At 38.7% G+C, this 26,761-nt stretch overlaps 1 protein-coding gene across 5 annotated transcripts in view; it reads left to right on the top strand.

The window, feature by feature from the left end:
• The window catches only part of elmo1 (engulfment and cell motility 1 (ced-12 homolog, C. elegans)), a 226,214-nt gene that overhangs the window by 76,264 nt on the left and 123,189 nt on the right, over positions 1 to 26,761 (top strand). For all 5 annotated transcript variants that reach the window (XM_030147280.1, XM_030147281.1, XM_030147277.1 and 2 more), the window contains exon 2: positions 16,436 to 16,595. In XM_030147280.1, coding sequence (XP_030003140.1) covers positions 16,518 to 16,595 — 78 coding nt within the window. In that variant the 5' untranslated portion in view covers positions 16,436 to 16,517. The remainder of the gene's footprint in view (positions 1 to 16,435; positions 16,596 to 26,761) is intronic.

Raw genomic sequence — 26,761 nt, 5'->3', positions numbered from 1 at the left:
TGGACTTGTATGTGGAGGATGTGGTGGATTATATAGCTCCGTAGATAGAGTGGTGAGAAAGTGACAGTGAGCTCCCCCTCGCCTTATCATTGACTACCTACTCCCCAAAAACCAAATTTGCAACTGGGGGACAATACATCAAACGATATGCCTCCCCGCTCATGGGACCTCAATCCGTGAGCGAGGAATATGTGCCGAGTGATTTATACTGTTTGTGATGTACAACAGTAGTCACTAACGCACCTACACGCCACACGCATGATGGGTTTACTTGAGTTACTTGAGTGAGTTGACTTGAGTGTGTGTGTGTCGTCCCCCCCCCCCCCCCCCCCCCCCCCGGTGAGAACCTCTGGTCTAAATCAACAATATCGGATGTTTATCAGGTATTATTTAGACCATCTATTCCGACAAGTGTTTACATGGACGTTAATCCAATAAAAAGCTCAAGGCATTTAATCAGAATGTGTTTTTTGACAAACACAAAGTAATGTACATACTGTAGGAACACCCGGGAGAGTGCCCCCCCCAGTTAAGAACCTCTGCTCTAAATCAACAATGATATCAGATCTGTATCAGGTATCAACCGATACTCAAGGCCCCAGCATTGGTATCGGAACTGAAAAAGTCAGATTAGTGCACCCCTAAACCAAACTACCACTTATTATTTGAACATAACTAATGAATGAAACTCAAAAGCACCTCAGTAATAAATGAACATTTTTAATATGGATGCACTAATTGGCAAAGAACAGGTCACTATTGTTCTTGTTTCCTCATGTGTTACAGCACAAACATTAGAAAGCAGTGATTTGTGGTTGTGTTTACATCCATATTAATAACCTAATTGTAAACATTGTCGAAGTTCTTTATTCGGTGCCTCTTATTAGAAAGAGGTGCCCATAAATTTAAGTGTGCAGTCACATAAGCACCGCTGAAGAACCACCCAGTGTAATTCTGTGTTTTCTCATCTTGGGTGCTGTCACATCTTCATTGCTTGCTCTTTTATTGTTTTTCATTATTTGCCTAATTTGCCTTTTTCCCTCTGTGGCTGCCTCTCTTTTTCCATCCACTGTTGCTTCTTGTTTTCGTTTTTTCTCAGACCTTTAGTACATAATATGGCCCTTTTGCTCTTTATATTTCATTTATATGTATAGTAATTGGTATTTACCCGCAAATGTCACCATTCAGTGTCTTTTTGCCGCCTTCCTTTACACTAATAATGACATCTCCTCCCACTCTCTATGTCTCTCTTGTCTCTAGTTTTGCATTTTCCACATCCACTGTCCCCTCTCGTCTCATTTCCCCCTCTCCTCCTCATTCTATAGCTGACATGACCCTCACATTACACATTATGAATTATTTAGGTGAAACCCAGCACCCTTTTGCTGCCAACAAATCACAGGACCTCACCGCTTCTTTCTCGCTCTCTTTCCTCTCCTCTTACCCTCTCCCCCCTCTTTATTGATGGCTTTGTTCTTTCATTTCGACCTCTGGCAGAAGATCAGATCGCTGGTTTCTGAGGGTAACATGAGATTTTGTGGCTTCTTTTGGAGCTAATCCTGAGGAATTATGGCCCCTGTAACTCAACGACGCAGGCCTCGCCGGTTATGGCAGGTGAGGCAACTGTTTGAAGACAGATTAACTGCTCACATACACACACTCATACATTAGAAATACCTTATACTGGACTGGAGCCTAGTTGAGACTTGTGGTTTGATAATTTTGTGGTTTGATAGTTTTGGCAGCATGTTATTGCTTACAGGACATTATTGCAATTAAACCAGTGGGGATTATTAATGCGTGTCAAGTGAATGAAGAGTTTAATGTTCCCTTTGTAGAAATGAGGCAAAATGATATGTTCTAAAACCTGGTCTGGAAGAAAAGGGGGAGACTGATGAAAGGATGGAACATCTGATATAGGAGAAAAGTCAAGTAACTGAGCAGAGGAAAAGACTCAAGGAAGCAAGTGGAGTCAGATCCTGGAAAACAAACACTCCATATGTTTACATGCACGCTAATGCTGCAGTCTTAATATGACAAGATGGGTATTTGACGGGTGTCCTGTAAACAGTATATTCCATTGGGTTATTCTGAATTGGGCCCAATTTCTGAAAGAGAGTTTTCCAACTTAGTCATGTGGGAGACGCTGATATTATTCTGGTTTCATTGCATATTCAGAACATTTAGTCTCATTTGCAGTTTTTACCACAGGTTGCAGCACACAGCCCCTCCCTGGTGTAGATGCACCTACTTTAATCAGGATATCAAAAAGTTTTTGTATCTGAAAAAGTACCTTTGAAAAGATGATGTTTAAAGGAATGAAATCCTGGCTACATGTAAACATACTGGTGGAACAGTCACTTTCCTTAGCCATGTCAAATGATGTTGGCTGATGTGCCCTTGAGCAAGGCACTGAAACCCCCATTTGCTCCCTGAGCACCTGACACTGCAGCTCATTGCTCTTAGTCTGTAGTGTGTGGTGTGTTCCTGCATACTCAGCTAGTAATGGGTTAAATGCAAATGGTACATTTCGGTGTGTTGCATGTTAACACGTATACTGTACTGGCAAATAAAGATTCTTAATTCTTATTTTTATTTATTTTTATTTTTTTATATTAGTGATAGTTAACAAGACATTGTGGACAGAAAAACAACAGCAGCAAACGACAGAGTAATGACAACAATGACAACATCATATTACAATGAAAAAGATCATAAAAGTAAAGAGCAACTGAACAGTGTAGCTTGGTTGGGGGCAATTGGGAAGAGGGGAGTGTGAAAGAAAGTGAGAGAAAGAGAAGGGGGAGTGAGGGGGAAAATAATAATTGCTGTAATAATACAAAAATATATAGTAATAATACCAGTAGCCTAATTTGCTGGTATTATTGTGGCAGCGGTAGCGGCGGAGGCAGCCACAATACAACAATGAGTTAAATAATTTAATATTTGTAATAATGTATATGTATCAGTTAATATCCATTTGAGTTTATATGAATTAATTTTAAATAAAATAAAAAGATTCTCAATTCTTAATTCCGAACATCTTACAAGGAATTTTGTATGGTTTTGTAATTTGGAGCTGAACGGAATAGTCTGTGTATGCCAACACACAGTGGCTGCGAAAACTGGGACACTCTTTCTCATTGAAATCATTTAGACCAGCTATTCTAACAAGTGTTTACATGGATGTTAATTCAATAAAAAGCTCAGCGCATTTAATCAGAATGTGTTTTTTGACAAGCACAAAGTAATGTACATACTGTAGGAATTATAACAGAAAACTATGTTTTTTTCCAGCTTTCAGTTATTAGGAATGGTAAACTTATTATCCTCATGTGAGTCAAGCATGCACACAAACAGAACCAATCAGATCAGAAGTCTACACAGCTAATATTTTCCTTTTGAGTGGTTTGTCAGAGGTTTACATCACTCCTTGCAATCCGACTGAAAATTCTTTCTGATCAGGCCGTTGTTGTCAGATTTAGGTTGGTCGGGTGGTTGATTGTGCTGTTATTCTCATTATTAGTGGAGTGTTAGGGTCCACATAAACACAGTCTGCATCAGACTTCTCTGTGGCTTGTTTAACCTACACGCAATGAGGGGAAAAAAAATGCAAATACTCGCTCACATTCCCTCACAGTCAAATAAACCAGGTAGCAGCAAATCACCTGCTCTGACATGATGAGCTCTGACAGCAGCCAGCCTGATAACAAGGTTCCATTTGCACTGTAAAGAGGCTGGGATGAGATACCAGGAGCGACAGATCAGGAATTGATAACACAGCCCCCCAGGCTGTAGTAAACACTCATGATCAGTGTGTAGAGAATATATGAAGACAAACACACCTGAGAGCCACATGCTGGTGTGAAACCTTGTTGCTCTGAAGTTGTTACCTAGAGCTGTGTATTGATTTCTGGGGGGAAAAAACATGTTGATCATATGAGCGCAGGATTATTTGTAGCCCTGCTCATCGTGCACTGGTGGGTTGAATTGCCGTGTCTCTCTCAATTACATCTAAATCCATTTTTGAGGGATTTATACAGGGGCTGTCGACAATGAGGTAGGTGTGTGCCCTGGAGTGTGTGTTGTGACTCCAATCAATAAGCCTCAAGGCTGTCTATCTCTGAGTCATCTGTATTTCTCGGAAGATGATGACAAGGTGCTCGAAATATGTTTGCGCACACGCTGGCTTTCTTTTTACGGGAAAACCAAAGCCAATTCTGCAGTTACCACAAATAGTGTATGATATATAGTCCGCTTTCCACTGAAAAGAGTTCTTTGGTAACTAAGGGTACACATTATGTACTAAAGTAAAGCTTTAAAGTTCATTATGCCATATATGTGAGGAAATGTCATTCACTAATTCTTTTTCTGTGGCTCCTGTACTTACATCCTCCAGCCCCCCCACTACCTGACTGGAACTGGGTAAAGGGTGGGGACAGGGGACACGTCGTCTCTATGTATAACTCCGTCTCCACTGACGGAATCAGCTCAACTCTCCTCGACTCAGCACAGCCCTTTTGTTCGTTTCCCTCACAGGAATGCAGGGACCACCTAGTACTATTTCTACCATCATCTTCAGCATAATTCCAGGCGAGCCATAACAGCACGAAATGTGACATTAAGTCATAAAGATCACAGATTGGTCGATCAAGAATGTGTCAATATGAATGTGCAGCATCTCAGAAAATACCAGAGCAAATTTTCAAGCATCCTTTTTCTTGATAAATCATTCATAAATATGAAGTTTAAACCTTTTTATTCTCCTAAAAACACCTTTAAAAAATGAGAACTTCCAGTTTAAGTTTCCTGCTCCTCCATTGTTGCCTTACTCATAACTACAGTCATGCTGAAGCTGGTGCATACTGGACCAGCAGTGGGAATGCAACCTGCTGATGTCAAAACTGAGGAAAGTCAGACGAGCTGAGCTGATACGTTCAGTGGATTAGTGGCATTGCATAGATGACTTCAGCTGAGTAAACAGTCCTTCACTGTGTCACAGGACTAATTTGTCTTCATGTTGCTAAAACAAAGTGGACTTAGATGTTCATGGTCGTGTTCACAATGATCTCAGTGAGCCTGGAATTTGTTCCCATCTTGCATTAGAACCATCTACTGATCTGATGTCTCAGAACGCATGTTGATGCTGGGTCTGAACAAGGCCAGAAATGCCCCAGCTGGAAGGTTGTGGGTTCAAACCCAGGATCATCTTACCATGAGGTGACATATTGTAACTTTTTCTGTCCAGTTTAGATGTACGTGTCCCGATGTGTCTGTACCAATGACACCTATGAGTCCGTCAGCACCTCTTTTCTCTCTAAAAATATTTTAGAAATTGAGTCTGTTGATTTCAAATAATAATTATGTGTGTGTCATTGAACCAAACATTACATAATTACCTTAATCAAATGCTCTGAGATTAAACAAGACACGCCCACCTCCTTTTGATTCTGATTGCAAGGGGTTTTTCTAATCAGTCTGTTGACTGACTTTGGCCTCAGTCTTTTAATTTGGATTGATAGAGGAGCGCTCCAAAAGGAAAGTGTTTTACCCAGAGTTCCTTCTCCTGTACTCATAAGTGGGATGTATCATCAGTTCCATTACTCACTAGTAATAAATGATCAGGTCACTTTCCTTTGTTAATAGTCCAGGTGGTCAGCTAAGCAAAGCTAATTTACAGTAACTTCATCCATAATTTTGTATGAAACCAAATCAGCCAGATTTGAGTTGGAGAAAAACCCATTTATAGACTTGTGTATTTGATCAGCCTCTGCGTCTGTTCTCCTAGAAAAACAAAGATTTTTTTCTGTTTTTTAATCAAAACTTTGTCAGATGGGAATTCGGCACCACATCTGAGAGGGAATATAAAAAATGTTTTATTATGGTTGAAACTTTTCTTCATGCTGGTTCATTAATTCTTATACTAGATGCACCACAATCTAATCAGTCCTAGATATTCACTCAGTCAGTGTACCTACCAAGTTTCATGAAGATGGATGCATTCATTTGTGAATTATGGTGGTCTCACACACACACACGCACGCACGCACGCACACATGCATAGGCATGAGTGAAAACAAGATTCTGTGGTGCGTAGGGTAGTAAAGATAAATTAAGTTACATAAACAAAGTTTTATGGAACCCAATTTCATCACATATCAAGTTGTGTATGAATTAATCACAAAACACCACAGGCATCAGAGCATTTAATGGTAAGCAACAGGAATTTGTCATATATTGCATTAATTCCAGTTTAAAATGTAAATGATATAAAGCATTAAATAAGTACATATGTTCCCCTATCACTAAAGCTGTGTATGACTTTAATCACCAATTTTTCATCAGATCTGTAAAACCCTAGTTATAGCCTAAGTATCACAAATCCAAAAGTCTTCATGTGATTATGCACCTGAATCTCTTCCCTCACAGTGAACAGTTTCAAAGTGTACTTCACCATAATCACCACCATTCGTGATAATTTTCCGAAAATGCTCGAGTGACCTAGTGGCTCTGTTTGTAAACACATGGAGTGTTTATGGTGGAGTGCACTTCGAAATTGTTCACTGTGAAGGAGGAGATTCAGGTGTGTAATCACGGAAAGACTTACGGATTTGGGATACTTAGGCTATGACTTGGATTTTACAGATTTGATGAAAAATTGGTGACGAAAGTCATACACAGCTTTAAGTATCAATAGTTTTTATGTCGCATTTTCTTTTTATCCAGTTAAATTGCACTGAAGTAACTGAGGCCTTGGAATGCAACGGCAATGGAAAAGTGAAGACCCACTGGTCAAGAAACATGGCACAAAGATTATGTAAACTATGAGTATAGACAAGTATTTCCTTTTATTTTCTGAGGCTGATGTAATGAATATGTTGATGCATTAGCAACAATTCAGTATGTCCCTTATTTCCAAACTTTTTCAGCTTGAACCCTCGATCATAACAGCTGCATCTCCTCAGAACCCAGATTTATAGAATTGCATTATGAATTTTCATATTATCATTTTTACCGACTCTTTCATTGTCAAAACAAAGTTAAATACTAAGATAATGCTAACAGCTGCTTCTATCAACAAACCAACATTGTTCTTCTTGTTGGTCTTTATGGTTTTATAGTATTTTATGTGGTTTTCATTGTGTTGCATCTTTTATATCATTTTCATCTTGTTACATCTTCTTTCATCTTCTCAGAGGCTTCTGATCTTCATTTCACATAATGCTGATGAGGACAACAGTTAAAGAGCATTTTCAGAAAACACTTTTATTCTATTATTATGCACTTTACTCTCCCAGTGGGTGACCCAATAAAAACAGCTCCACGGCCCATTCTGGGTCCTGACCCTAAGTTTGGGAGACACAGCAGTGCATTGAAGATACCTTTAACCTCCTGAGACCCAGAAAAGTATAAGTTTTGGCTATTTTACACTGAATAATTGCCTTATTTGAAACAGCACAATGCAACAGTTTTTTCAGATGCATTTTTAAAGTTTTTTTTATGGAATGTCCTCTGCAGTGGACTGTGTAGTTTTTTTCTTATTTTTCTTTTTTTTTTTTTTTAATTAAACTGTGAAACTCTTGTACCCTACAGAGGACAAAAATGCATTGCTGGGTCTCAGAAGGATAAAGATACCTATAAAGTGACTGCTAATGTGACAATTTACCCCTGTTATGACGTGGTACAATCAGACTCATTCTGATTTGATGTGGAGCAGAAAGAATATGGATCTTTATTTGTTTTCACTAGTTCCTCTTATGAAATCTTCATATATTTGTTTCTGTAGTACTGCAGCTCAGGCTTTTTTGTCTCTTCTTAAAAAAAATAAATAAATAAAAAAAATTGGCCATTCACAAACTGCAAATTTTCACCAATAGTATCTGTCAAAATGTAAAATAAGTACAGGCTAGGGCTTCACCAGGAACCACTTTCTCCATGTTCAGAATCCAGTTACATGTTTATAACACACCTCAACCTCTGTAGTCAATATTATACAGGGTGTATAAAAAAAACCAAAACTATACATTCTGAAAAATTACCCCCATTTCCGCATTTGATAATTTTTGGAATTTTCTTTTATGGATGTTGGTAGGTAAGGGATTGGTGGATATTTGTCCAAATTTACAGACCCAGGTTTTCATGCATGAGTGAGCAGGGGCAAATTGCGCAATCCAAGTTGAAACTGGTTTGCTCGAAGTAGCGGTGGGATTTAAATCCAATGAAAGGTCATGGGAGGGTTGTTGGTGTAATCCATGTTACCGTGGTAAGTGGAAAGATATTGAAATTGGAACACTGGAACAGCCTATCCAAAACTGTCTTGGAGATAAAGATGCTTATGAAAAAAATAAAATTAATTTAGACTTAATAACTAAACATACATTTAATATTTGGTTTAGAATGATGCGTATACATAAAGTACAAAGGCATGCAACAAAACTAAAATGGATAGCATGTGATACCAAATTTATACCATCCAAAATTGACCAAAACTATAAATATTGGAAAATCAAAGGGAGTTACAGCTTGGTGTGTTCTGGAAAATAATGTGAGGCTGGAGAGTTTCCAAACTTTGGCACAAAAATATCAATTTGAGAAACATGATTTTTTATCGTTATCTTCAAATGAGAGACTATTTTAAAGGGGAAATACAGGTGGGACCCTCCATGGAAGAGAGCGATGTGGTTCAAATCATGACTAAAGCATATAAAGACAGCAATATTAGGATAATCTCAGCTTTATATAAAGCCTTAATAAATCTTGATAAGCAAACAATTTACTATGTAAAAGTAAAATGGGAAAGAGAATTTGACATAAAAATTGATGATATAGATTGGCTAAACATGTGGAAATTACATCATACAACTACTAGCTCTCGGACATGGAGGGAATTCGCCTGAAAAATCTTATAAGATTTTTTATTACACCCAAGTTTAAAAGTAAACAGTTACAGAGGCATCAGGAATGTTGGAGAGAATGCGGGGAGATGGATGCTGACCATTCTCATGTTTTTTGGAAATGTCGGAAATTTTTGGAATATTGGGAAATGATCTACAATGTCCTATGTCAAGTATTAGGGTAGACAATTCCAAAGAAACCTGAAATTCTTTATTTGTGCAACTTTGGTGATGGCACTATACGTGAATATGATAAATATTTGGTAAAAGTGATGTTGATAGCTGCAAAAAAATGTATAACAAGGAAATGGGGGAAGATCAAAGGATCAATGGATAACTACGATTGAGGACATATTTCTAATGGAAAAACTAACACACAGATTGAGACTACAAGAACCACAAATGAACAAAAAGTGGAAAAAAAAATGGACATTATATAAGCAAAATTATTGATAAGACTGTGCTACCCAGACATGTTCATGTTGTTGTGTTTTCATTTTGTTTTTATTCTTTTAAAAATTAATAAAATATAAGTTATAAAAAAAAAAGGTCATGGGAGGGGACAATGGGCATCCATCTTGTTTTCCACAAAATTGCCAGGTTACAGCATTAACACTTTGGCCACCATGTCAATTTCATTTCTTTGCCCATGGCAGCTGTTCATGCCTTTCAAAGTTAATTCAACTTGTTTAGGCCTGAAAATGTCACTGAGGACAGTCCAAGTTAGGGTTAGGGTTAGGGTAAGTCCCCTCCCATGACCTTTGATTGGATTTAAATCCCACCGCTACTTCGCACAAACCAGTTTTAACTTGGATTGTGCAATTTGCCCCTGCTCACTCATGCATGAAAACCTGGGTCTGTAAATTTGGACAAATATCCACCAATCCCCTACCTACCAAACGTCCATAAAAGGAAATTTCAAAAATGATCAAATGCAGAACTGGGGGTAATTTTTCAAAATGTATAGTTTTTATGATACACCCTGTATATTGCTGTAGCCTAAAGCTCTCTTATACTTCTAGGAGACTTGATGAGGGTTATTCATTGACAGCACTGGTAATGACAGACACACTAGAGAAACAGTTTAAAAAGGAGGAATTAATGCATAGGTAGATATTAAAATTAACAGCCTCAAATCATTGCTATTAATATACTTAAGGCAGAGGACCTTCATGTATAATGAATAGGTCACTTAATAGTTGTAAAGATATTATAAATGGTGCATTTTGAATTAATTCCAAGTTGTATCCAATGTACTTTTTTCAGTCAAGGCAATCACATCTTCAGCTTTTATGCCGATATATTGATGCATCTGTGCAGAATTTCATTGCAGAACCGTCCCTATAAAACAGTGAGCAGGAGCGTGGAGAATATCTGATAAATCACCATTGCACAGGAAAATGGTTTGCAGACTGCAGCAGTGTATATAGAAGAGAATGTTCATGAGGGTTGTGTAGTAAAACTTCCTCATAATGCCGCATTCTGAGATCCCTGCAGGCAAATACAACCTATTACAAAGTGATGATGGTCAAAACTATGAAATGTGGTGTAACTCGTAATAAACTACAACATTTTAATGAAGTTTCTTTTTCTTGTCTCACTGTAGTCTTGATCTGTCTTCAGTGAATACAAAACAGGATGGAAGTCTGTGTATGCCAGATGACTAACATACTATTGTTGGTACAATACAAGCTGAATGAATCATACATTCACACATTCTGTGCATTTGTACAGTGTGGCTTGTGTTAGTGAGAAACATTTTTATACAGACACTATAATCGGTAGCAAGTTTTTTTTGTGTGTGTATTTTTTTTATTTTTTTTAATTCTAATGTTTGATTCATCAGAGGAGAGCTCATAAGAGTGATGCGTGCTGTATTGTGTTTACCCAGATGTTTGTGTTGCATTAGTGTTTTTCTTTGCATCTCAGCCAGCACATTACCTCTCAACAAATGGCACCAGAAGCATTGTTTTGTTTCTGCATAAGGTTACAAAGGAGAAGGAGAGGCTGAGAGGGAGGAAAAACAGAGAAAGGGAGGGAGACAGTGAGCTGTATGTGTTCAACATTGCTAAAGTCAAAGTATTTAACATGTGTTATGAAACAGCAGTGATCTTCAGCAAACATACTCTTTTATTTCACTGATGAAATTCAAATCAGAGGGGTTGGAGTGACTCATTTTTGGGGAGTTGTGACAAACGTGACTTGAGTATGACATGCGCTTTGGAAAGAAAGATGCATCTCAAGCTATTGATGCAGTGGCTGCCATGGTAACGGGCCCTTGAATAAAGGCTATGTGGATTATTATGGGCTGACTCACACACACAACGCCAGGCTCGTCTCATTACGTATCCTATGTTTAAGTGAATACGTGCCAATCAAACACATGGGCATAAAAATACTCAGTGCTGTATGAACTTAGCAGGTGTTCACAGGCTGCCGGAGTGCATGCACAAAACACACACATTTCATCTCTCCTACCTCCACACATACAGATATACTATATACATGACATGTTCCCACTGTTCTCTTCAACAGCTGTCTCTCAGGAATTAGACTGAGCCCATCTTCATGCATTATGGATTGAGATTAAATATGTAAACAGGCTTCTCCACCAGGAACTAGGATGATCCAAGCTTCCTAGACGGGCTGGGAGGGTAAATTATTGATGCCATCCTCAGTTGGTTTTGGGGATATATATCTATGCAACATTTTCCACTTGATAACTGTGAAGTGGAGGGTTTCATTACATCTCCCTGCAAACACACGTTATTTTTTTTACCTGCTTCTCTCATGCAGTTGGCGCTGACACTGTAATTTGGCTGTTTTTCCTCCATGGCTTCCTTAAATGGCTTATCTTATAAAGCCACAGGGTTTCAAGTTCAATCCTGCTTCCCATTCCCGTGTCAGACATTGTGATTTTTGTGTGTGTGTGTGTGTGTGTGTATGCGCTCAGGAGTTTTCTGTACAGGGAGGAACCACCCAGGATTACAGTCCATGTGTATACCTGAAACACAAGCATCCTTATTCCTATATGAACCAGAGCCGCAAAGCATATATCCACAGTGTGATTGTTCATGATCTCTGGAGTGTTTTCCTCCCAAATCATTACATTCCCCACCTACTCTAGTTTCCCCGACATCCTTTTCACCCTGTGTCACCATGTTGTCTCTTTTTGCAACCCCAAAACACATTGGTGAATAACTTTGTGGGCACTCCTCAAATATGAAAATGAGAAGCCCTTCACTGCATAACTGCTCACATCATTCAAACTCCATGAAGAGACTATAAAGTGACTTTTGATGTAAACATGGTAAACCATTGCCTGAGTCATGCTAAAAAAAAATAATGACATGCTGTGTGAAGGCCAATAAATTGATAGTTTAGTGAAAACAAAGCAACCTAAGCGAACTCAAAGTAAACAGAAAAGATGTGTGAAAGTCAGTATAAGCAGACGTGTGAGTGTGTGAATGGATGAGGACAGTGATGTTGCATTTATTGGATGAAAGGAACATAACGCTCTGCCAGGAGAGGAGAGCTCCGATTTGCTGATGCAAGGGTAAAGATTTACAGCAGGTGTCTCCCACGCCTCCGATGGACAGCTCCACCTGCTGCAGGACTGCAGAGGTTGAGGCTGAACAGCAGTTATCGCAGCACAAATAGGGCTGGGCAATTTGGCACGAACATGCTAACACCATAAAAATTGTCATATTTGTCAATATTGATTATGATTATGAACATAATATCATTATTTCTTTTAACTTTAAAGGCTGATTTGTGCTCCTGAGTAAAAGTTCTTTTGCCTTCTTCATTACCTCCACCAAGGAGGTTATGTTTTTGCCAGTGTTGGTTTTTCTGTCTGTCTGTCTGTCCATGTGCAAGATAAGTCAAAAAGTTATGGATGGATTTGGATGACAATTTCAGGAAATGTTGATACTAGCACAAGGAAGAAATGATTAAATTTTGGTGGTGATTGGGGGGGGGCACTGATCTGCCTTGGCGGAGGTCTGCACTCTCTGAGTACTTTTCTAGTTTTTATATTGTTATAGTGGTCATTGTCTTCTTCTGTATCTTCTTATTTTTGTTATTCATTTGTTATTCTCCATCACTGTCTAGTCCTTCATTGTTCAGTTCAGTATAATCAAAGTAACTTGATTTCATTTTGTATTTTGCAACCAATGCTGCAGTTTGTAGATACAATACTCGTCAAAATCAACATTTTCATTTGCCTAAATGTGTCACATCAAGAGCTCTGTTTTGTATTGGGTATAGAGGGTATAAATTGTGGAGCCAATTTTCACATGTTCTTGGAAATGGCACATCAGAGATATCGTTTAAGAAATATTTAAGGAAATAAATTATGATATCTCATTGATTGAACATTGGAGGAGTTCAAGTATCTTGGGGTCTTGTTCACGAGTGAGGGAAGGATGGAGCATGAGATTGACAGACAGATGAGTGCAGCGTCTGCAGTGATGCAGTCGTTGTATCGGTCTGTCATGGTGAAGAAGGAGCTGAGCCGAAAGGCAAAGCTCTCGATTTATAGGTCAATCTATGTTCCTACCCTCACCTATGGTCATGAGCTTTGGGTCATGACCGAAAGGACAAGATCCCAATACAAGTGGTCGAAATGAGTTTCCTCCGCAGGGTGGCTGGGCGCACCCTTAGGGATAGGGTGAGGAGCTCAGTCACCAGGGAGGAGCTTGGACTAGAGCCGCTGCTCCTCCACATCCAGAGGGGCCAGCTGAGGTGGCTTGGGCATCTGTTTCGGATGCCTCCTGGACGCCTCCCTGGGGAGGTGTTCCGGGCATGTCCCACCAAGAGGAGACCTCGGGGAAGACCCAGGACACGCTGGAGAGACTATATCTCTCGGCTGGACTGGGAACGCCCCGGGGTCCCCCCGGAAGAGCTGGAGGAGGTGTCTGGGGAGAGGGAAGTCTGGGCATCCCTGCTTAGACTGTTACCCCCATGACCCGGCCCCGGATAAGCGGTGGATAATGAATGGATGGATTGATATCTCATTGATACATATGTATTTATATGGTCTTTCTTTTCTTAATGAATTCTGAATGTGTATGGACTATGGAAGTCTCATAACTTTTATAATGTTTATGTATTTATAAGGTGGAGGCTTTAAAATAAGCCATTTTAGACTTTCTGCCTCTCCCTGCACCTTTACTGTTTTATTATAACTTTGATCAGTGTTATGTATGTGCAAAATAAATCAGCTGTCATCTTTCGTCAACTTTATCATCACTTTATTCATTGTCCATCGTCATCTTTGTCTTCATCTGCTGCATTATCTTCTTGATTGGCGTCTTCTTCATCTTCGTCTCCTGTGTTTACGTTTGTACTCTGGCCTAGTGTCTCTTTCTACTGCACACATCTTACATATTGTGGTTCTTAAATTGTGACAACCAGTTTTATTTATAAAGACTGAGAAGAGTAAACGTTCCATCCCTTTATCATAAGAAGAGGAATTAGGAAAAAAAAAAAAGGTTTGGACCTATAACTTGCTACAGCTTTGCTTTTGAGACCTGTTTACCTGTTTACTGTCTATTGTGGCTAAAGCGTAGCTGTACTCACTGCCTCCTCTACACTGAAAGAGATGGAGCTGTTGTATACCTCAAACTTTTGAAACTCTTTGAGTTTTATTGCTGATAAAATGTCCAGATGAATAACAAAAACAAAACTGCATCACCCCTGAAGTCATTAAAAAAAAAAGACTAAACTAGATGGAGCGTGTTCCCAGTGAAGCACTGTGGAGCATTAAAATAAAAAGTTTGTTTTCAATTAACGTACCTGCTGTGACCTCATCAGCAGTTAAACCTTGATGTGAATTAAACTGTTGAGTGTATTTCAACCACTGGCCCGTTCTAGTACACACCATGTGTCAACAACTGCAAAATGTATAAATGAGCTTCCTGATGGGGAAAAGTGATCTCACAGGACAAATTCAAATTTAGTTTGTCTGTTTTAGTTTGTATAAGTGGGTATTAGACGTTGAATTTAGTGCTTAAAGGTGGGGTAGGAGATGTTTTCCTGGAGCATTTTTTACAGTATTGCTTAAAATCCCCTTCACACCCTGATTACAACCAATTAATTAAATGCTTTAACACAAAAATTAAAAAAAAATGTAGTCACCTGTGGAAGGGACAGGACTGAAAAAACACCATCCAATCATTTTAACCTGCCCATCGAAATGATTGAATGGTGATATGTCTATCAAACTCAACTGCCATTTGTTCCTCCCCCCTCTGTGCATACCCCTCTTTGTGCATGAGTTGTGCGTTCTCAGAGGTTTGAAGCACTTGTACAAGAAACGAAGCCAGAGCCAGAGCTTGGCTATATTAGCGATATTAGGATGGAAAGTTCACCGGCAAACTGTTTTGTCACCAACATAAATCACTAGGAAATGTAACGTTAGCCAGATAGGTATGAACTGGGGCTGTTCTGTATTGACACTTTTCCACTATGTGGAACCAGCTCGACTCAACTCAGGTACCAGGTACTATTCCTGGAGACTGTTTCCATTACAAGATACTACCGACTTTAGAGTACCTGGACGTCATAGCGATGCGGCGCGTTAGTTCTGTGTTGTCTGCTCAGAGAGTTGCTGATAAACTTGCTCTTTGCGTGTTGTCTCGTCAAGCTCATGCTGAATTTTTATGTTGGCCACCAAAGACTGAATCTCCTCAACCAACCATGGTATAGTTTTGCAGGCTGTTATCATGTGGGTTAACCTACCGCTATATTTACTGTCAACTTCCGCATCTGTTTTTTGTAAAACGGTGGGTACACATGGATCCGCGAGCTGGGGTTGGGGTCAGAGCCGGAGCCAGAGCTAGAGCTGCAGCCAGGGCCAGGCAAATTGTTGCTGTGCAGTGCTCATGAACCCTCGGGTGCAAGCATTTTGCGTGCCAGTACTCTGGAGGCGTGGCTTCAGGGGGATGTCTTAGCTCGTAGCTTGCTCGAACCGTTTTCCCAAGATCTCCTACCCCACCTTTAAATATGAGTCAAACTGCCAGTGTAGAAATTCCTTAATAAGGTCAACTGCAACACAAACCTGGGAGCATGTTATAGCTTCGGGTTGAGGACTGAAGATAACAAGCACACAGGCTTTGGTCCTCATGCTTCAGAGTTGGTTTCAGGGTATAGTCATGTAAAATTAGAGCCCAGTGTGTACAGTAAACCGGTGTATGTAGGGCAATTGAATCATTTCCTCTAAATGTTGTATGAAAAGGAATTATTGGGTTGAGCTGTTCAGCAGCTTTTACTGGAAATGTGAAGTTATTCGTTTCTTATGAGCCTTCCCATGAGTGCTGCATACACTCTTGTATTATGTATTTTTCAACACTACTCCTGCTGACCTCCTCTTCTTAGTCGTGTGTAATATACTTGGGTAATACAAGCAAACTATCATATCAGACAAATGGACCCAGTTTTTGACTAATGCGCCCTATATTCTTTTTTTCCCCTTTCTCTTCTTTTCCCCTCCTCGTCCTCGTTTTGTCCTCATCTGCTCCTCACTCACTTTCCTTCAGGTTTGGATGAACCGTCTCCAGTAGCACTGACAGAGGTGTGAAGCAGGGAGACCCACACTGCAGCAGCACCCCCACCACAACCATGCCACCGCCGGCGGACATCGTCAAGGTGGCCATCGAGTGGCCGGGGGCTTTCCCCAAGCTCATGGAGATAGACCAGGTAGGGGCCAATTGAATGCAAATGTTGTGTGTTCAACAGTCGCATTGCAGATAAACCACTATGAGCAAGGAGTATGTTATGACTGCACACAGAGAGTTACAGTCATGTGCTGTTGGGGAAACACCTTAAACTGTTCAGCACATATTTACGGTTAAATTTCCCTCACTATTCCTTGGCAAGAGGAACAAAATAAGCTTATTTTCCCAACAGCATTGACCCCTGGCACTTAGGAGTTAAATTCCTTACAGCTGTGAAAAAAGCTAAACCAGTCAGCCTGTTTACATGCACACCAATACTTCAATCATTATCTGATTTCTGGAGTTGTCAGATTATTCAAGTAATCATGTAAACAGGATGATCTGTTTCATCAGATTGCAGCATTAACCTGGATTTCTCCCCAATACTCCGATGTCTTCCTGCATGTGTACAGGTTAATCCAGTGTTTTTCAAAATTGGGGTCAGGACCCCACGAGGGGTCGCCTGGAGTTCAAAATGGGTCGCCTGAAAGTTCTAGTAATTGATTAAAAAAACAACAACTTAGTAATAAAAAATATATGGTGAGTTGACAGAGACGATCCCAATCCATAACAGACATGACAAATTGTGAAGCTGAAACTGAAGCACTGTGGTACTGTTTATTTTTCAAATGTTCATTGTAGTCGGTTTCAGATGCTGCAGCTCTTTCATAATTCATAGTTTGAGTTCTTGTTTGTTCAGTGTTAATTGTCAGCCTTGTAAATACAAGCTGGACTGACTGTACATATCCTGACCAAGGAAAATAAAATTCTCACTTTGGGCACCTGGCTTTTCTTCCTCCGTCTATAATAATATACATTATATAGTCTAAATGTCGTCTAAAATTAACATTTATTTGCAACATGGTATAGCAAACTATTACATGATCAAAAACAAATTAGTTTTCGTGAAAAAATGTCTGGGGTCGTCAGAAATTTGTGATGTTAAAATGGGGTCATGAGCCAACAAAGGTTGGGAACCACTGGGTTAATCTGATTTATTTTGTTCTTTTACGTCTGCTCATGTGTAAACACAATTAATATTGTAGAAAACATAACTTATGTAGTCAAACATGAGCGGAAAAAAACAGGAAGTTTAAGTCTACCATAACCATGTATGTGCATACTCTGAAAGAAATCCGATAATGTACTGGACTGGAGCATCAAAACCAGGGTTTTTGGATTATGGCAAGTGCATGTAAATGATTTAGATCTGATTATTACAATTATGTGATTACTCCCAGCTATTGGACTTTTATGGTCACGTAAACAGGCTATTTGAAGCTTAAATATTGAACTGACTATGTTATCTCATAACACTGAAAGTTGAAGCAAGAAATGGAGCAACATCAGAATAACTAATTATTACAGAATAATTGTGGTGTTATTTAGTTTTATTTTTTTGTGGTGTTATTTAAAAGATGCCAGTTTATTCCAGGCACTGTCACAGAGTTGGGGTGGATTTTACACTTTTATTAATAATTAGTGACCGAGAAATGCTACTCTGTATTGATCTATTATCCCTGCACAGTGAATTTAGGCCAGTGTCTGTCCAATACCATCCACATCAGTGCTACAACATGCTGTGATTCATTATCAGGGAGCTAAACTTTGGCTAGGGGCACAAGACAAATATTGATACGAGCTAAATCTTAATAGAATTCCTTAAAGGATGTTTTTTCTTCTTTTTTTACATTTCTTTTATTATTTATCCTTTTGTTCAAGGTGTTTTTTATTATGATATGGAACGATGCCAACATCTTGACTAGAGCCTGGTATTATGGAGCAGGATGAAGGAGCTGAAGGAACTTGTGGTTCTGTATTCACTGTCACAACTGTGGTTTCCACGGTGACTGCTGTACACCTGACTGAGATTTGAGATAACAGATCAAAAGTCCCGATGACTGCCCAAACCTCCTAAAGGATTTTCAAGGAGATGAAACAAGGTTTTGGAGTTGTACATGCTTAAGCTGCCCATGTGAGTCTTTAAAACACACAAGGGCCAAATACGGCCTGAGGGTCCGATGGGGCTCACACACCAGCTCAGTCTGTGCCGCAGCATCCTCGAAGGAAAACTAAATTATCACCAAATGGCAGCATGTTACTGTTTAGCTCCTTCAGAACTCTGTACATACTACAAAATAGACCTCAGCTTGGCAGACTAGTAACACTAAGAGTTAAAATGATAGAATCAGAGTTAAAATGAATGCTTAAAAAAACTAAATGTTGACTCTCGATGCTGTATTTTTTTCTGAGTGGACATGTAAATATTTCATCACACATTCAGAGGCCACATTGCCATTTTCAGTGAATATTATATCAACAGCAATTGTTTACAACATTATAGCAGACACTTGAGGAAAAAAAAAAAGAAACACAAACTTCTGAAGGACCATGGTCTTTAGGGCTATCAAATAGTTTAATTCATGTAGTTAACATTGTTCAATATGTGGCTCTTTGATGAATTTATCCAAGGTTCATCTGGAAAAACAGGTTCTCCAATAAGCCCTCAGTATTTCCTCTGTGTATATCATTGATAAATAATTTCCAAACAGAGTCTGATTAATGTTCTGCAGCCTTAGGTTTGTTAAACTCATATGATTTGACTGTAAACTGAATACAGTTTTTACCTCTCGGCCAACTTCTGGCCAAAGGGGTAATTGTAATCGTTTTGTCGTCTGTCCATTCAATGACGTAATCGCATTATCTGAAGAATGCATTGAGATACCTGCATCAAATTTATACTGTGGATGCATCTTGGCATGGAGCAGAAGCCTATTGAAAGCATGTGACCTTGACCTACTTTTTCAAGGTCAAATGGTGACATGTTCTTTCAACGACGTAATCGCATTATCTGAAGAATGCATTGAGATAAACGCACCAAATTTACACAAAGACAAACTAATGTAAATTATAGGGCAGTAACTTTAAACAGAATCTTTCACTATATTTGGCTGAGGGGAATTAAAAGTGTGTAGCACGTATTGTTTAGAATCAGAATCAGATTATTTTCCATTTGTAGAAAAACTGAATTGGAAAATGAGTTGCGAGAGCTCAGCATAAAAATACATAAATAACAGTACAAAGTAAAAAATAATGAAAAATTGCATGAATGAGAGTAATAAAAAGACAGGTTCACCCGTAGATCAACCGACACTCACTTGGACAAAATGCATGAATATAAAGTGCATTATTTATACACAAATACAAAAATAAAACAAACACCTTGCAGTGTTAAGTATGTGATATGAAGTTGTTAAGGCTATGCACAGCACTGGGAAAGAAACTGTTGGCTGACCAAGAGGTAGAACATTTAATAGAACGATAGCTTCTGCCGGATGGAAGAAGAACAAAAAGACCAGCGCCAGGGTGACCAGTAGGGTCCTTTAGAGTACCTAAGGCCTGGGACAGAAGCCTAGAGCTATAAATGACATCCAGAACTGGCAGGTCAGCACCAGTGGTCCTGTGGGTGAAACGGACGACTCTGTTTAAGGATTTTAGATTACCAAAAAACACTGTAAGAGAGAAGGTAAGGATACTTTCAATCACGCAACGATAGAAATTTGATAAAATCTGGCAGTTTAAGGGGAATTTTTTTTAACTTGCACAGAAAGAAAAGCCATTGCAGTGATTTTTTTGACAATGATGCTGATGTTTAAGTGCCAGCTGAGATCATCAGTGAAAGTGACATCAAGAAATTTAAAACTACTCACCATCTCAACCTCAGTACTGTTTATGGTAAGAGGGAGATGGGATGGGAGATATTTGTTCTTTGTTTAACAATACAGTTGAAAGAATAAGGCTCGAATGGTCAAATGCATCTAACCAACACAGTAATTTAACTGCAAAGATATTTTTAATCCTAGTCAGATCCACTTGTACCTAATGATGTTATGTTGATAAGAATATTACTTTACACATTGACTGAGTGGGCAGTTTGATTCTTGCGATATTTTATTTTCAAATTCCTCATATCTGGTTAGAATGAAGTTGTTCTTGTTATGAGAAATATGCAGTGTTAGATCTGCCCATGTTTGTGGTCATCTGATGCCCACTACACAGCCCCTTTTTATGTGAACAGACCAAGGTTATTATAGTTTTGGATTTTTCATTATAGTTTCGTTTTATTTAGTTTTGACTTTTTTTTTTCTCTCTAATTCAGTTAGTTTTAATTAGTTTTTAGAGCAAGTTTGCTAGTTTTTATTAGTTTTCATTATTTTCTAAATGCTTAGGTTTAGTTTAGTTGTAGTTTTTTAATATCTTTTATCTTCTTCTCTGTTGTATTCAAATAAATCTCATACGGAACTCTGCTGCTTTCTCCCAACTTTAGTCTCCAGGTAGAGTGGGGACCAGAAGACGACTCTAAACGACAAGTGACAAGAAGTGACAGACTGTTAACTGACATATGGTGCCAGCAGCTAAAATTGCTCGAGGGAAATAAATCGATTTCATATCAATCTGGCATTGACAAAAACGAAAACAAAGGGAATTTTATCCATAATTTTTATACGTTTTAGTTAGTTTTGTAAGCACACAAATCTTTTAATTGTAATTTTTATTTATTTCAGTTAACAAAAATGTTTTTTCTATTCTAGTTTTCGTCATTTCATTAGTTTTCGTTAATGATAGTAACCTTGGAACAGACTCATTACAGGCTGTGGAGCTGACAACTTCAGTCGTGACACAACTTAGTGTGTCTGAGATTGTTTGGTTTCGTCAAGTCTGGTAACAGAAAGATATTGTCGGTATGTACAGGCCCCTGGGTGGACACTGTGGGAAAAAGAGATCTTGTAGTTCAGTGGCTGGTTATCACAGTGTAAGGTGGTTAGTTTGTGTGTGAGGTGATAAGTGGAGGTGACAAAGCAGCCAGAATTAAACTTTACATATTTATGTCATATGTATATGTATGTAGGCATGAAATCCAGTTCAAGGTGATGGACTGGAAGGAGGCCAAGGGATTTTGGAGACCCAAGTCATCAGGTATAAAAGGACAAAGATAACAAAGATCAGATGAGAACTTTGCTGCGTGCCTTCCAGTGCTGTTTGAATAAAGACTGACCAACGGAAGATTAATGAATCAGTGTCTTTTGTTGATAATACCTAGACGTGGATCCTATCACACAGGAAAAGCAAATAAATGAAGAAAATAAACAGTACTTTTATCATTCTTTGTTGAACTGAATGGATTTGTGACATTAAGATAACTGGCTAATAAGTGGCTTGTGAGAGCATGCCTTCTCACACTCAGCTCTACAAAGAAAGGCCAAGTTATATGTCAGTAAACATCAGCCTCTAATAAACCCTGGGTAACGGACTAATAAAATAATTAGCCCAAATAATGACTGTCCTCTTTGTGTGTGAGGGGTTACATGTTTATTGTTGCGTTATGCGATTACACATACTGTGTGTAAAATGGCCTGTTCTGTTCATGTGGGTGACTCACGGATGGACTAATGACTGTACAAGCTATGAGTCACCGTGGCAACCGGAGCCACGATTTCCCTTGTCAATGGATGAACCACTGAATGAAACTCCAGACTGTATGGATGTGCCTCTGGGTTCCCCTCCAGGTGTGAGTGTAGATTTAGGATGTAATTTTGCTGTTTAATGACTCCTTATCATTGGCGCCATTCAAGCCCGGATTGTAAAACGCCTGTTCCTCCACTTTGCTCCCTTTTCTTCTTTTACTTCTTTAAGCCATCTCTCCTCATCCCCCTCCTCCACTCTCCTCTAATTCTCTTATCTCTCCCTGTCATCTTCACACTGCCTTTCTTTCTTTCCGCTGCCTCCTCCTCCTCTTTTTTTCTCCCCCTTATTCTTTGCGTTCTGTCTGAGTCGTCCCCTTTTCACTCCTCCTCCCTCTCTTTTGTTCTAACTGTGAAACTTGCATTATGCCTCCTCCTCCTCCTCTTCCTCCTCCTCCTCCTCTTGTCTTCAACATCACTCCCCACCCCTCTGCATCTCATCTGTACAATGGGCCCTGCAGCAGCATATGGTTGTCTGAATCATGCGGTGGGGAGTGGGCTTCAGCTGATCACGTTGTTTTGAGACCTGGTGTGTGTGTGTGTGTGTGTGTGTGTGTGTGTGTGTGTGTACATGTATCTGCATATTTCTATGTGTTTTTGTGGGTACGACTGTGCACAAGTGAAATGCAGTGTGGGTGTGTTTGTGTGTCCTACTTGTTACTACTGCGTTGTGTTTATATAGTTATAGTGCATAGGTACAATATGTGTGTATGATTTTTGTTTCTTTGCGAGTATATTTATACTAGATGCTATGTATTAGGTTTTGTGGATTTGAGTGTATGCTTTTGCATCATTCATATGGTAATTTTTGTCTCTCTACAGATGTATTCTCAGTGCCCCTGGGTAAAGTAAAGTCCTGCATTAGTGCTTGAGTGCGGGGGAATTGCATAAACATAAACATAAACAGGGGAAGGACAAGGTGGTGAGATCGCAGAGATGGATAAATGATGAGAGAATTGTTTTCCTGAAAAAGCTGATTTTAACAGGCAGGAGAATTTCAAAAGCAACACAGGGGATGCTTTAAATACAACCTGAGCGGGCTTGTTTTCAGGCAGGAGGGATGTTCTGTGTTTTGTTGCCGTCGTACAGAAACTTTAATGTCATGAAGTGATGATGGAGAGTTTCAATTACAGTTTGTGAAATCTGTGGATCGACTAGTACAGAATACCTGATCCTTTATGTCTTCCTGTGCCGGTTTGTCTTCCAGATGGATGGATGGATGGATGGATGGATGGATGGATGGATGGATGGATGGATGGATGGATGGATGGATGGATGGATGGATGGATGGATGGATGGATGGATGGATGGATGGATGGATGGATGGATGGATAGATAGATAGATAGATAGATAGATAGATAGATAGATAGATAGATAGATAGATAGATAGATAGATAGATAGATAGATAGATAGATAGATAGATAGATAGATAGATAGATAGATAGATAGATAGATAGATAGATAGATAGATAGATAGATAGATAGACTTTATTAATCCCCAAGGGGAAATTCAAAATACAAAATACAGTCACTGCTCCACAAAAACAGTCATCCACATTAACAGTCAATAAATACATAAATGCAGAGTATAAGTAGCTAAGAATAAGTTAGATTAAAAAGAAAGTAGAATTAAAAGACAAAATGTGTTTTCTACCTATCACATAAAAACATAAAAGCATAAAAACACAAAAAAAACCCGAGGACAGAAGTGTCTGTTAACAGTTTAATATCCTCAGTTTTGGACAAATGATCCTAATGTTTTCCTCCTGACGACAATGAAAACATAATGTCAGGGGGAAATACCAGAATTTACAATAATTTCTATTTGTTTACATCAGGTGTGATGGGTGGGTGGGTTGGGAGGGATGTCTCAGTGAATACTCACTTAAATCCAGATTTTCTTCTAATGTAGCCCATTTAAGTATTATAAGAGTTTGACATTGCAGGTTAGGTGTCATAATGCTTCTGGATGATTCTGGATTTCAGTGTTTAATGTTTTCCAAATGTACTTAATTTTGCATCATAAAGATCAATACATATAAGTCCAGAGGGTTTGGGTCGCATATGAAGACTGAGCGCCCTTTGTTGATGTTTGTTTTCTCTTAGTGTGTTCTAGTTATATGTGGGATGGATGTTTAAAACCTGCATATTTTTAGTATGATTCATTCATTGGCTGATAAATGGAGATCCTGTGTATTATTGGGTGAAGGAACCATCTGTATTAAATGAGTTTAGGACACGTGACTCTAGTCAGATATGATATAGGGGAAATGCATTTGACAAACTGATGATGTCAACATGAGGATAATTACCTCTAGGGGTGTGTATTGGCAAGAATCTGGCGATACGATACAAATCACAATGCTAGGATCACAATACGATATATCACGATATATCATGACACTGTTAAAAAAGCAAATATTTGTTTGTTTCTTTTTTTTTTTAAAGATTATTTCCTGGAAGAATTGAATTACGCTAGAAATACGTTCAAATACTAAACACATTTTTATTTGATCAGAACAGGATCTAATGCTATATCACAACATTTTTTCTAATTCTCCTAGTTTCCAAAGCAACTAACATCTGCCTCCCTCAGACAGTAAAAAGTGTTTTTAAGATGCTTCAAATATCCATTACTTAATAAAACAGTGTTAAATGATAATAAATAAGGTATAAACAAAAAGAAAAACAAAAAACAAAAATTAAACTCCGCCATATCTGCATTTGAATAAGTACCTAAAAACATCACTACGGTACTTTTTAATATCGATACAGTATTGTGAAATGAAATATCATAATATATTGCAGAACTGATATTTTCTTACACCCCTATTTACCTCCACAGAGGAAGATGTGGGGTCTCTGGGGTCTTTGTCAAAAACATTACACAAAAATATGAACACAGCACTTATGAATTTCTACTCAGAGCCAAATGTTTGATGTTTTGAACTGGTAATGTGTGTGTGTTGACATGGCATAACTGTTAAACTAAAGTCCCTGTGCAAAAGACATTGAAGTGCAATGGGCTGAACAGGATAGAACTCTTACCTGTGACATTTGGAGCTAATCATCTGCTCCGTGTTTATTCTAGTGTTCTGAAAATGTCTGTATCTCACACAAGGCCACCAGGCAAAAATTATCCAAACACAAAAGGACAAGAACATTAAACAATTGTGATTGGCTACAGGGTGCAGAAATTAGCGCCCTCTTTAGGCCTCCAAAAGAACACTGCTTCATGTCACCTGGTTGGCTGAAGTTTTCGGAGCAACACACTCATTTCACCGATGTCCCACAACCAGGAAGTGAAGATATCCACCTAGAGGTGAAGTAAACACAGTTAAAACAACTTCAGTAAAAGCTGACTGACATCAGCTGCTTGACTGTATGACTATTAATCATTTGAGTATTAAAAAATAAAGGTGTTTGTTTTTTAATTCAGGCACATTTTTGTTAAAATTAGTTGTTAGGCAGTTATACTTTTTCTTTTTTCTTTTGTTCAGACAAGGTATAGTTTTTCGATGTTACCTGCTTGCATCTAAAAACAAAACATCTAGAAATATCATCTAAAAACTATACCTTGTCTGAACCACGGAAAAAAAAGTATAATTACATTAACAGAAGACAAAATGAACGTCATTAGCCTTAGTTGTTAGGCAATTATGTTATGACACTTAACCATATTTTTGGCCAAACTGTGATATCTGTGCTACTGTACTCTCCAAACACTGCTACTTCATAAGGCTAATGATGATCATTTTGTCTTCTGTTAATGTAATTATACTTTTCTTTTTTCTTTTGTTCAGACAAGGTGTAGTTTTTAGATGTTACCTTGACTGAACAAAAGAAAAAAGAAAAGTATAATTACTGCTACTTCATTTTACGCAGATATCACAATTTGACTAAAAATATGACAATAGATAATTATGCTATGAAGTTAACGATATTTAAATAGCTCTTCAAGTAAATTTCAGTGGGGCAGCATCCATGCACCTTCCATGGCCCAGCAGCCACTGGGGTTAAATAGTTGACTGACAACAGAAAACTGATCTGTGTTCAGATTCAGTCAGATGTGACTCTACTGCTCTACTCCTAGATTTATCATAAAAGCTTAGAAATGTGAGGCTCCTTTTCTACGGCGGCATGAAACATCATCAGGTCATCTGACTTTATATTTAGCCTCCTGATTTGGACTGAGAGGAAAGAAGCTGCAGGAGGAAGGTGTATATTTCCAGTCTCCTGTTTTTGCCTCCTGCAACTATACATTTGGAACAGATCTGTAAAAAGTGATGATTTCTGGAATCTTCTTTTGGGTTTTCTAACATTGTGAGATTTGCCAGTGTATTGAATCACAGCGTGGGGCCTTGGCAGAGGTATGTGCTGTTCCGGTGCCCTTCTAGTTTATTCATGTTTTTGTTTTCCCTTGAGGGGATGTTTTGTGCATGAATAATGAGCAGTATGTGTAAGCAGAAAAGAAGATGAAAGATAAAGATTGGGTTTGGAGAGAAAGTCGAAAAGTGATGTGGAAAGGTAGATGGTGAAGGTGGGCTATTCCCTGTTGAATAAAAGAACTGGAAAGGGCATATACCCTCTGAGATATAAATACAATAATAGATGGAGGCAGTTGG

Source organism: Sphaeramia orbicularis, chromosome 11 (genome assembly GCF_902148855.1).
Source record: "Sphaeramia orbicularis chromosome 11, fSphaOr1.1, whole genome shotgun sequence".
Taxonomy (NCBI): Eukaryota; Metazoa; Chordata; class Actinopteri; order Kurtiformes; family Apogonidae; genus Sphaeramia; species Sphaeramia orbicularis.
Note: the sequence above shows the minus strand (reverse complement) of the source record. Positions and strands in the feature narration are given on the sequence as shown.